The 13,390-nt window shown below is 31.9% G+C and overlaps 1 protein-coding gene across 2 annotated transcripts in view; it reads right to left on the minus strand.

Moving 5' to 3' along the window:
* Positions 1 to 1,815: 1,815 nt before the first annotated feature.
* The window catches only part of LOC145268711 (argininosuccinate synthase-like), a 93,938-nt gene continuing 82,363 nt past the window's right edge, over positions 1,816 to 13,390 (minus strand). For both annotated transcript variants that reach the window (XM_080124251.1, XM_080124252.1), the window contains exons 13-15: positions 9,703 to 9,859; positions 5,806 to 5,871; positions 1,816 to 2,866 (exon numbers count right to left, since the gene is read on the minus strand). In XM_080124251.1, the coding sequence (XP_079980377.1) occupies positions 2,809 to 2,866; positions 5,806 to 5,871; positions 9,703 to 9,859 (281 nt within the window). In that variant the 3' untranslated portion in view covers positions 1,816 to 2,808. The remainder of the gene's footprint in view (positions 2,867 to 5,805; positions 5,872 to 9,702; positions 9,860 to 13,390) is intronic.

The raw sequence follows: 13,390 nt of genomic DNA on the forward strand, positions 1-13,390 counted from the left end.
TTTTTTCTTTACCGAATAAACGATTCACGTGTTCTGAAAATGCATGTCCAAAACATTTTCCTTTGTTTACAAAAGGAATTTTAACCTATATTTCCAATATGTTAAAAACATGTTTATTAAATTATCCTATAGTTGCATTCCTCAATTCAATTTCATAACAGAATTGACAAATGCACATTCCTTTTCTTAAAACTATTTTATCTCTAAGCTAAACAATGGTTTGTTTTTACATTCCATTTTCTAATTCTCTCTCGTAATCTATTTCTAAACCTAAATTACGAGGTTCGAATTTCGTCTATTCTATTTCATTTTCATTTTAACTAAATCTCTCTATTTTTACTTGCATGAAAAAGGGGACAGACCCTTTTTACAATGTGACAATTATATGTAATCAGTTTTTTTAAAATAGTCAACCATATAGGAGCCTATTCGTGACCAGACACACACACACACCCACATTCAGCTTTATATTATAGATATATAAATATATATTCAGCCACTCTGATGAGTCGTAGACGACGAAACACATATCAGTGGATAATTATATATTAAAACTATATATGCCGCTCCCCATTTAGGGGGTACCAAATTGGTCAAAGGGAGAATTATTCCCAACTTGCATTTAGGTAAAAATAATTGAATTCGTTCAAAGAGTATCGCTAACAAAAACAAATAAAAACATCTATATATATATATATAATATTGGAATCGTCCCATTACTAATATATATAGGTTTTGAAAATATATATATGGCAGTTAAGCTACAGAGAATTTTCCGTGTTTCATCTTCAAGAGATTTGTCAAGCTATTGCACAGAATTGAAGTTGCTTCATGTTTTCATATATCCTCCCCATGGTAGTGATTTGCTGATCAGTCAATCAGATTCTTAGTTATTCGCATACGTATGCGCACCAGTTTTTTTTTGTTGTTTCACCGATGATTTTGTTTTACTTTTCAAAAAGAGTAGACAATGGTATCTTTAACAAAACAAACATTAAAAAAAAAAAAACATTTTTATCGGAAGTAATTACTTTACTTTTACTTTATAGATGAAAAAAAAAAATGAAACAAAATGTTTTATTTATTATTCAGGGCAAAACTTGGTCGTTAATCTGATCATATTAATCGTGTTTCTTGATAATGAGTGAGTGATGTATGTGCTTATTCACAACTCCAACCACAATGAAAAAAAATTGCCCTAATTTTTATTTTTGTTTAAATAGTTCAATTTTTAGAGTTGCAGACTCCAATAGCCATTAAAGTCAATATATTTCAATAAGAAAATAGGTTTCATTTTATTTAAAATTTTACTGAATCCATTAAAAACCAATAAGCCATTAAAAAACATGAATGCATAATTGGTTTCAGCCATATTGTTTGCCATTAAAAACCAAACAAAAAAAAAACGATCATTTTTGTTTTTGACATTTGTTTTGTGAACCAATCTTTCAAAGATTTCATTAAAATTCAATTATAATCTTATTTAAAAAAAATCTGCAATTTATTAAAATATGAATATATATATATATATATATATATATATATATATATATATATATATATATATATATATATATATATATAAAATAGAGAGTTGGAGCTGTAGTAATAAAGATGAAATCTGCATAATTAAAATATATTGAAGTGTATTTAATGACTGCACAAGGCCGGGCGTCCCCAGCTAGTTTAGAAAAAAAACTTCAGTGATTTTTTTTTCTTCAATGCAAGTATTGTTTAAATTGAAATTTTTAAGTTTAAGAAACGAATACAACAAACATTTTTTTAAAATAAATTTGTTTTTTAAATTAATTTAAATTAAATTGAAATTTTTAAGTTTAAGAAACGAATACAACAAACATTTTTTTAAAATAAATTTGTTTTTTAAATTAATTTAATTTTGACAATATACGTCATCGTCAGGCATAAAATCAGTTTGTGTTTTTTTCGTTTTCATAATCATTTTCTCATTTTGTTAAGAAAAGATTTTCTGTCTGTCCGTCTGTGCTAAAACTCAGAAACTACCAAAGATACATTTATAAACCTTTATGGATTCTGATTTAGTATCACCCTGAGAAGATTATGATAAAAAAAATATATAGGAGTCACCAAGTAAGAAAAAAAACTTAAATTTTTTTCTGTCAGTTTTTATTAAAATATGAATCATCTGTACAAATAAAATAGTAGATGTATGTATGTATGTATGTATGTATGTATGTATGTATGTCTCTGTGTGAAAATATTTAACCAATAAACTCATAAACAACTGATCACATAACACTTTTTTAAGCCATTAATGAATAGAAGGGGGATGTTAAAAATAATGTAGAGAAGAAAGATAGAGGGAAGAGAGAGAGAGAGAGAGAGAGAGAGAGAGAAAGAGAGAGAGAGAGAGTTTTATAACCACTTTCTTAGCACTGCTACTTTCCAGTCTTGTGTGATATCCCAAATGAGAAAAGCGTAAAAAATTATGTTCACAAAATGTCAAAATTGTGATCGTTTTCTCTGTTGCTGTAATCAAATACGGAGGCAACATGGCTGCCGAATTCTTTAAAATGTAATTGAATTGAGTAAAATTTTAAATAAAATAAAAACTACTTATCATGCAGAGATGCCAAGAATTTATGCGAAAAATGTTACGATTAAAATAATAAGGCGCCATATTTTTCTGGGTCGTACGACTCTAAAAGATGCCGCTTCATCTAAATTGTACTGTCATGGAATGGAGGCATTAATTTCTTCTCCCTATTCATCAATGTCGATTGGATTTCCATTTGGTCTGCCTCCTTCTGGAATGGTGGATTCTTGCTTTTAATAAGGCTTCCCAGAAGCATTCTGCTTTTGCCGAAGACGGTAGAATTCTCGCAGCCTGAAAAGGTAAAAAAAAAATTAAAAAAAAAACAAATTAAATCCTTTCTTAATTTTTGAGATGAGGATTGATTTTTTCTTCAGACTACTGTTCTCATCTTGAGTGTCGTTTTTAGAATGTCTTGGTTAATGTAACCGCCACAGATTCCTGAGTTTGGCAGAAACACCTGAAGAAGTTTTAGCAGTTTAATTGATCGAAATGCTGTGTAAATGACACTCAAGATGACAACAGTAGTTCTCATTGTTTTATGGAGTCTTTCCACCATCAAGTGAGTTTCTTGTTGGGGGTGGGGCTTATCGGCGAGCAGGGGTGAAAAGAATTGGGGGTTCCAAAATAGTTGCCAGGTCGGGGTGTGGACAAAACAATTTGACTATCAAGGGGTCAAAGTTCAACGATTTGACCTTTCATAACTCTACCAAACTCCTCCGCCAATTTTGGGTCTAAACACTTGAAATTTTAAATGTAGTTGCTTGGACATGGATCAAACTTGTTAATTTTATTTGTGCCCCAAAAAATAAATATTAAGGGGTAAAAATTAGCGTCAAAGTTTTAAAATTTTTTACTCCTCTGGTTTCTATCAAATTACTCAGTCAATTTCTGAGCTAAACATTTGAAATTTTACATTCAGAGATAGGACAAGCTTTTTAATCGGTTTGGTTCGAAAATTTGGGCTGCCAAGATTTGACCTTTGCGGTGTCTAGCAAACTACTCAGCCAATTTTGGGTCTAAACATTTTAAATTTATACATAGCAGGTATTAAGACATTTTACATAGAGGGTATTCAGATACGCAGCAAGCATTTTAATCAGTTTTAGGGCAAAAATTTGACTGCCAAGAGGTCGAAGTTGAAAGAGTTGACCTTTCCAGATTCTACCAAATTCCTCGACCAATTTTGGGTGTAAACACTTGAAATTTTAGATGTAGGTAACATGGACATGGGTAAAACTTTTTATTTTGATTTGAGACCAAAATAATAAAGGTTAAGACGTCAAAAATTGGGGTCAAATTTAAAAAAAAATTGACCTCTGCGGTCCCTACGAAATTACTGACAAATTTTGGTTTGGACATTTAGTAACTAGAGGCTTCATCAGGCAACAATGCTTGTATTCAACAGCGGAATTCTTAAGATTAAGAATTCCATTTTTGCCTGATGAGGTCTCTAGTTACTAAATTACTAGAAGACTGAAACATGCTCATACTTGTGTAGCAACAAATTACTGTTTATGTAAAGACTAATTGAAAGTATATATATATATATATTTATCTATTTATCTAATCTAGTAAATAAAGATTTGACCAGAAACCTGTAGATAGCTGCGGAGTTTCAATCTCGCTGGTGAGACACAACTCACTACAGACTTGTTCGTCATGAAGACTCGCAAACATACTCTCGAGGCTACAACTCGCAAGTCCACAGTCGACACGACACACTCGACGGTTCGCGAAGAGACATAATGAAGAACGACAAACTTATTGCCTATATTTTGCAGTAATATGTGATTTCCTATTTGAAAATATCTCCCTCTTAATATGATGACTTACGAGGGGCGTGCAATAAGTAATACTCCTGGCCCACTTCCAGTTGTCTGATCTAGCTGAAATTTTGCATGTGCAATGATTTATATCTCTACAGGTTATGTGGCAAATTACAGCTCTGAACTAATTGTGGTTTCTGTTTTACAGGTGTTTGAACTGAGTCAGGTGTGAAATGGAGCCTGTTGAATGTCTAGCAGTGATCCGGTTTTTGTATTTGAAAGGACACACACCACAGGAGACTTTTGATGAAATGAAAGAAACTTATGGTGATAATGCCCCATCATATGACCTTGTAAAACGCTAGCATCATGAATTCAAACATGGCCGGAAGTCTGTGGAAACAGCTCCCAGACCTGGTCGCCTCCCTTCTGCCATTGATGAAGCATCTGTCCGTCAAGTTGAGGCTGCCATTTTGGAAGATCGGTGCATTACTATTCGCCAAATAGCTGAAGATGTCAAGATTAGTACAAGGTCTGTGGAAACTATCATTCATGACCATTTGCATATGCATAAGGTGTCTGCCAGATGGATTCCCAGGTTGCTCACACCATTTCAGAAGCAAGAACGCGTCAAGTGCTCGAGGATGAATTTGGAGATATGCCAAGAAGATGAGTCAAAGTTTTCAAAAGACTGATTACACAGGATGAAACCTGGGTCCATTACTATGATCCAGAGACCAAAGCCCAGTCAATGCAGTGGAAGCACTTGGACTCACCACCTCCAAAGAAGGCAAGGATGCAGCCCTCCGCTGGCAAGGTCATGCTCCCAGTCTTCTGGGACCAGGATGGAGTAGTGATGACAGATTTCCTGGCAAAGGGTACAACAATTACAGGAGCCTATTATGCTTCACTTTTGAGGAAATTAAGGGAAGCTATCAAAATCAAGAGGTGGGGCAAAATCAGCAAAGGTATCCTCCTCCTGCAGGACAATGCTCCAGTCCACAATTCCCATGTCGCCAGATCAGAAACACAGGCGTGTGGTTATGAAATCCTACCCCATCCTCCCTACTCTCCTGACCTTGCACCCTCTGACTTTCATCTCTTCCCAGCCATGAAGTTGTTTTTTAAAGGAAAGCGTTTCCCAGATGATGCAGCCTTAATTTCTGAAGTCACGTCGTAGTTGGAGGACCAACTTGGGGTGTTCTACAAAAACGGTCTCCAGAGCTGCATCAAATGATGGGAGAAATGCATAACTCTGGGTGATTCCTATGTAGAGAAAGACTAATAACTGTGCGAAGTTTCGTTGCTCTACTGCTATGGGAAGTGGGTCAGGGGTATTATTTATTGCACACCCCTCGTACAAGGATTTTAAAGCTGATATAATACTATGATATGTGAGTTGATTGATTTTTAAAAAATAAAAAACAGGTGAAAGAATAGCTAATAAAGCAAGACAGCACTTACCTCAGACTATTGATTTTGATAAATCCACCAGCGTGGAGGGGTTCATAGTCACCCTGGACGTTCATGCTGTGGAAAAAAAAACAGAAAATATATGAACCAATAAATTATAATTAGTAAAAACCTAAAGAGAGCACTTAATACTATTATTGTAAAGCAAATATATATTTTTTATTACCGTTTTATCTGCTTACTTACATAGGTGTTTTTTATGTCTAAGCTTACCTGAACTTTTAAGACTTCTGAATGATTATAACTTAACCCTTACCCAATTAACTCTTAAATATCCAGACGCCCTCCCCCACCTCCTATATCCGATCAACCCCATACAGACTCTCAAATATTAAACTAACCATGTTTTTCATCTGTCAAATCTCGGCCAATTAATAATCCTTACTTATATATATATCTTACTTCATTTTTATATTTCTGCATCCTATACCTATTGTATTTATACAGTTACTTAGCAAGTCATTATTATTATCATTATTTTATTTATATTCTCCTACATACATATTTTCATAGTTTTATATCTTATGTGTACATACATTACTTCCATTCATATCTATATATTAATTTATCTCATTACTTACAGACATTTTTAGTTAATTAGTTAATTATAAATCAATGCATTTAATCCTTCCTTTAAATAAATAAATGCACTTAAGTTGGATGTAACTAAGCTTATTTTGAGAGGTTACATCTTAGTTATTGCAAACAATGCCCCCCCCCCCCTGGACATCTGTAACTCCGTTTCTGTTTTTTTTGCTCAATACATACCTCCAAACATCCGGGCAATGGAGTCGATAAACCAGACACGGATGTGAATGGGGATATTAAGAGAAGGAGGTCAGAGTACGCCGAGAAGTAGTTTAATTATTCACACGAAGAAATCTTGAAATTTTCAATTCATGGTCTCTCTTTGCCCAGAGAAATATTTAAAAAAAGTCACCTTTTGTTGCCAGGAAGTTTTAAAGAGAATTCTTTCGGCTGGATTTACAACCCTGGAATCGCACCGGTGCAGAGGTTGAGCTCACTATGTTAAGACAAACCAACAAATGCCAGGTTCACACAAAAACCGCTTTTCTAGAGAGCTCGATCCAATATTAGATTTGTTACATTTTTGACTACTACTTCAAGGAATTAGGAACAATTAACGTAACGAAGTTGGCCTTTTAATTGCATTTTATTTTACACCGGCATCACCACTCATCAAGGCCAAGAGACCACTCGAGGATAAGGGTTAAGAGTGTAGAGTAGTCAATTGGACAATATCGTAGTAATCGTTAGTAATGGAAATTCAGTAAATTTGTTAACTTAAGTGGAATGGCTTATCAAGAATTTGTTTATGTTGGACTTGAAGACAACCATATTGTAGTCAGCTGGAAAGCAGGAAAACGGAAGACAGTTCCACAGATATTATTCCTATTATGGATTAGCAATGGACTTTTTTGGATTCATCCTGTCCTTTTTGGATTTTACCTTCTTTTTTAACAGATCTTTACCATATCCTTTTATACTTCAGTTTTTTTCTTTGTTCCTGCTTTCATAATCATTATGAAACTTTATAAACTTTCACAAACTGATAAAAACTTTTTTATGCAAATATGATTCAATTCATTTTTGCAGTTTCTTTTAGTGCACTAATCTGCAAAATTTATTGTATATTTTGCAAACCTCAATCTTCTGGTGAGAAGAATTGCATTTTTCGAAACTCTACGGAATAGGTTCTTTCAAGTTTATTTGTACTCCTTGTCGGATAATTAAAAATTCTGTATACCTTCTTTTATTATTTCTTTGAAAATTTGAATTAATTTTCAATAATAAGATATATATATATATATATATATATATATATATATATATATATATATATATATATTTATTTACCAATGGTCAAAAAACCGGACTAGAGTGCTCAATGTGTAGCCAGAGCAGTATATATATAGTATATAATTTTTTAATTTATTATTTTATTAACTTACTGATATTCTTACCTATCATTATACTATCAAAATAAACCTGTAACGTATAATTCATTAATTTATCCTCCTATTTTCCTTCTCTTTTTCTTTCCTTTTTTTATAAATAATAAACAATAAATATTTTTCAATCTCTCCCCGCCCGGCTAAATAACTTTAAACTCCATTTGCAACCCGTTCTTTTCTCCTCCCACCACACCATGCCCACTAACATTAACTCTTCAATGGTGATCCTTTAAATTAACTGTTACTTATGCCGTTATAAATAAGAATAGCGTCTTTTAATTTTAAACCGTTATAAACTAAAAAAACGTATATAAGGATTAACACATAATTAATACTTAATTATAAAGCCCCCTCTTATTATATACACTCCTACTACTTTAAATTCCAACGTCCTCTCTCTTCCACTCCCCCTTCTTTTCTAACTCCCTCCCCTTCATCTACGATTTTTCCATTCTTATTTGATATTATAACTTAGTCCATCTATGAATTTTGACGATGCTAGTTGGATATTTCGTCTCTTTGAGGATCTTCCTTTAGCTGAAACAATTTGTAAACTCATTCTGAACTCACAGTAATAAATTTCCTATATATATATATATATATATATATATATATATATATATATATATATACACAGCACAATCACGTTGACCACCAGTTCTCACCAGATCATCGAAGTTAAGCAATGTTGAGCCTGGCCAGTACCAGATGGGTGACCATTTGGAAAGGCTAGGTGCTGTATGTACCGCGTTGAGTCGTAGAAATTTGTCAGGTTGGTATTTGAGGGTGCATTAATTCACCAGGAGAGATGCACCCTCAGTCTTCACTAAGACATACATCTAGGAGAAGGTTACTCTGATGTAAAAAACCTGCTGTCTACTATGTGGCAGTCATCTGCACCAACAAAAATTAGCAGTGATACCAAAAAGGTGGTTGGTTCTATACAAAGTCTTCACCACTATAAACAAATCATCTTTAAAAAAGTTTTTCATTACATTTTCACTCCAAACAAGGCACAGCGCCACTTTGATGTAGGGGACATAATTTACAGGGATACTATGTAGAGAGTTGAGCAGCAAGATGTCTGTTCACATTACACTTGGAACTTCTGCATGTCAGTACAATTGGGAAAGTAGAATCCGGGAAGGGAGTTCAAAAGTCTAACAGTTCTGCTGAAGAAACTATTAGAGTAGAAGGCTTTCTTACATCTAGGGATCTCTACTGAGTAGGGGTGGAACTTTGCTGCTAGTCAGGTTCATCAGCGGTATTTACGTCGAGGGGGGGGTGTAAGGGCTTGTAGTTCATTGGAGCATCCACCATTAAAATACTTGTAAAACAGGCAGAGGGATGCAACATTTCATTGATGGGACAGAGGTTGAAGCTTAGATGACAGTTCAGGACTTATGAGGTTGGCGACTCACTTTTGAACCCTGTTCAGGAGTGATAGAAAAGTAGCAGATGCACCAGCCCAAATGTGACAACAATACTCCATGAAAGGGTGAACGGTAGCCTTGTAGAGATACGGGATACTTTCAGGCGTAAGTAACTTTCTAGCACGGTAGATTTTCAAGCAACTTAATTGTTGTGGCAGAAGCTCATATGTCAAAATCAACAGGAGAGTCCATCATATAATATATATATATATATATATTATATCATATATATATATATATATATATATATATATATATATATATATCTTTCCTCTGATGAGAAGAACACATTTCTTTGAAACTTTGTGGATGAAGGAAATTTCAATATATCTTATTTGAGTATTCTATTGAACAATAAATTCATGTAAAATATATTTTTACAATCTTAAATTTGTATTCTTCTGTGTGTGTGTGTGCGTGTGTGTGCACACGTGTACTACAAGCCCCTTTGTTCCACTGAAAAGTGTATCTGGTCTTACCTGACCAATTCTTCATTGTACAGAGAAAGCTCAGACTCTCTGGCATTGACCATCACTTGACCCTTAAAGAGGGTGAGGACCACTGTGCCCTCCACCTGTTCTTGACTTTTGGTGATACAAGAACGGGTATATTCGCCTTCGGGACTGTACCACAAACCTGATGGGGGAGAAAGGAAGAAAAAAGGAATTAGATAAAAATCGAAAACTGACAACTGTTATTAATATTTCTATAAGTAAAAAGAAATTAAAAGGAAAATAATTTTTACTAAATGCAAGAAAAAAAAAGAGAAAGAATTTTCACAACTGCTAAACAATTTTTATTTTAAATTAATTTTTTTTAATACTTTAGAATGACAAATAATTTAAACAATTTTTATTTTTAATTAATTTTTTTAATACTTTAGAATGACAAATAATTTAAACAATTTTTATTTTGAATTAATTTTTTTAATACTTTAGAATAACAAATAATTTAAACAATTTTTATTTTAAATTAATTTTTTTAATACTTTAGAATGACAAATAATTTAAACAATTTTTATTTTTAATTAATTTTTTTAATACTTTAGAATGACAAATAATTTAAACAATTTTTATTTTGAATTAATTTTTTAATACTTTAGAATGACAAATAATTTAAACAATTTTTATTTTGAATTAATCTTTTTAATACTTTAGAATGACAAATAATTTAAACAATTTTTATTTTTAATTAATTTTTTTAATACTTTAGAATGACAAATAATTTACACAATTTTTATTTTAAATTAATTTTTTTTAATACTTTAGAATGACAAATAATTTAAACAATTTTTATTTTGAATTAATTTTTTTAATACTTTAGAATAACAAATAATTTAAACAATTTTTATTTTAAATTAATTTTTTTAATACTTTAGAATGATAAATAATTTAAACAATTTTTATTTTAAATTAATTTTTTTAATATTTTAGAATGACAAATAATTTAAACAATTTTTATTTTTAATTAATTTTTTTTAATACTTTAGAATGACAAATAATTTAAACAATTTTTATTTTTAATTATTTTTTTTATTACTTTAGAATGACAAATAATTTAAACAATTTTTATTTTAAATTAATCTTTTTAATACTTTAGAATGACAAATAATTTAAACAACTTTTATTTTTAAGTAAAATTTATTTTTAACTTTAAAATGAAAAATAATTGATGTAAAACAAATTCACACGATGCAGCATAAGATTTTGTTGAATTCATTTGTGCCACTCGCTCTCTCCACATAAATTCATAGAAATACAAACTAAGTCCCTTCAATTCATTCCGTTTCACTTGACCTTCGTTTTAGTTAGCAAGGTCAAGGCTGCTACTTGCTCTACGAAATTGCAAGTGGCAGCCATCTTGATTTTTATTCGTTCAATGGTTATACATTTAAATCGAACATTTCTCGAGTTTTAATGGGTAAAATAAAATAACTTTTTATTCGAAATGTAATATTAAGATAAGAAACCCTATTTCGTGACATTACCTTCGCAATGACAACTTATGGAATAATATTTAACAAAAAAAAAAAATGTTTAATGCCTACACAGAATTATTTTTTCATGTCACCCACAAACCCTATTTTGTGACATTACCTTCGAAATGACACCTTATGTAATAATAGTAAAAAAAAAAAAAAGATTTTGATGCCTACACAGAATTATTTTTTCACTATCAACTCAAGACGGTATTTAGTGATTTTATCATTAAGTCTGTTATCGATGATAATCTGCAGAAAAAAATTAAAACAAAAAACGTGAAGAGGAATTAATTTTACGGCAGGGAGGGGTGGGGTGGAGGTGCTCGTTCAGGTCCGCCATATTGCCACTGATAATTATTTGTTTTCTATTTGAGAAAAGATTTACACGGGAAAAGGGGAGATAATCCAGAATTTTAATGATTTTCAGTATAACTTTAATGTGCTAATTATAATAAAAGACATTAATTACTGAAACATTTGGGGGAATTACATTTTTATATATTGAATATGAACAGGTTTTTACTTTAATATTTGTAAAACAAACATTGTATTTTATTAATATTTCCAAATAATAACAGTATTTCCAATATTTTCAAATAATAAACAGTTTGGGTGTTTTTTTTAAATAAAATATAACAGTCAATTTAAAACGTTTAAAAATTTTTTGATAAAGTCAAGAAATACTGATTTTCGATACTTCTTGGGGGCATTCCGATAAAAAAAAAAACTTACATAAGAACACTCCCAGACACATCAAGTACCTTCATGTGAAATCTTTTTAAAAATCGGCTCAGCCGTTTCTGAGTCCATAGGAAACAAACTCACACACACACACAGAGTTCCTTTTATATAATAGTAGAGATATATGTTTGTGATGTGGACAGTTTTTTTTTCTCTCAAAAAAAGAAATTTTCGTATTGAATGACGAAATTCATCTTTTGAAAATTTTCATCTCCAACCATCAATTGACTATGAATAACGATTGAACTGACATGGTAAATTACAGATTTCATACCTCTAAAAATTGACTATTAACTGACACTTGGCAATCTATTAAATTATTTCGGAATTGATAACTTAGAATATTCTTATTTCTTCAGTCCACATGAAATCATTGTCATAAACATTTACAAGACTTATTCTAAGAACTTGGCGACCATTTTCTTTCTAGGCCACTGTGCCTACAAATTACCAAATATTGGTAAAATCACTAAATACCGTACTGAGTTGATAGTGAAAAAATAATTCTGTATCGGCATTAAACACGTTTTTTCTGTTTCTGTTGTTAAATATTATTAAATGAGGAGTCATTTCAAGTTAAAATGTACTTTATTTTACGCATCTGAATTTGAGAAATACAGTTTAAATATGTAAAGATTGCATAAAGAATAACAAACATGACGGTCTTAGGTTCGTTGATCGTTATTATAGTAAAAGTTCCCATACAAAAAAAAGTCTGGAAATTTATTTAAGGCACCTCATATTTTTTCAGTGGGGACATTTTAGAAGAACGATATGCAATAAAATTCTTTTTTAAATTTGGAAAAAATGCTACAAAAACATATGGAATGCTTCAGACTGCTTTTAGACCATCTTGCATGAATCGAGCACCAGTTTTTGAGTGGTATAAGAGATTCAAGGAAGGCAGGGAGTTTGTGAGGGATGATGAGAGATGTGAGAGTGTGGGAATTGTACACACAATTATTCGCAGGGAACTGTATATGCGGAAGTTTTGTGCAAAGTTTTTCCCCAAGGGTGCTCTATCCTTGTCACAGACTATTTGACCAAGATGGGCATCAAAACAGTTCCTCCCTCTGATCTAGACCTTGCTCCCTGTTACTTTTCATTATTCCCCAAGCCCAAGGAAAACCTTATGAGACAATTGAGGAGATGAAAGAGGTTTTGACGAGGGTCATTGACATGACTTCAACAGTGCCTTCCAGGAGTTGTTGGAATGGTACTACAAGTGCATTGCAGCCGGAGGAGATTACTTCAAAGGGGACTAGTGTGTATTGTCAATAAAAGTTTCTATCCAAAAAAAGTCTGGAAATTTATTGAAGGTACCTCATATTTTTTCAGTCCACATTACAAAACTTGTTGGACGCATTCTAAGAACTCGGCGACCATTTTCTAAGCCGCTGTGTCTACATGTTACCTACTTAACTATCATATTAGCAGGAAAAAAA

This window comes from Euprymna scolopes, chromosome 44 (assembly GCF_053919585.1).
Source record: "Euprymna scolopes isolate OS-2025 chromosome 44, ASM5391958v1, whole genome shotgun sequence".
Classification (NCBI taxonomy): Eukaryota; Metazoa; Mollusca; class Cephalopoda; order Sepiida; family Sepiolidae; genus Euprymna; species Euprymna scolopes.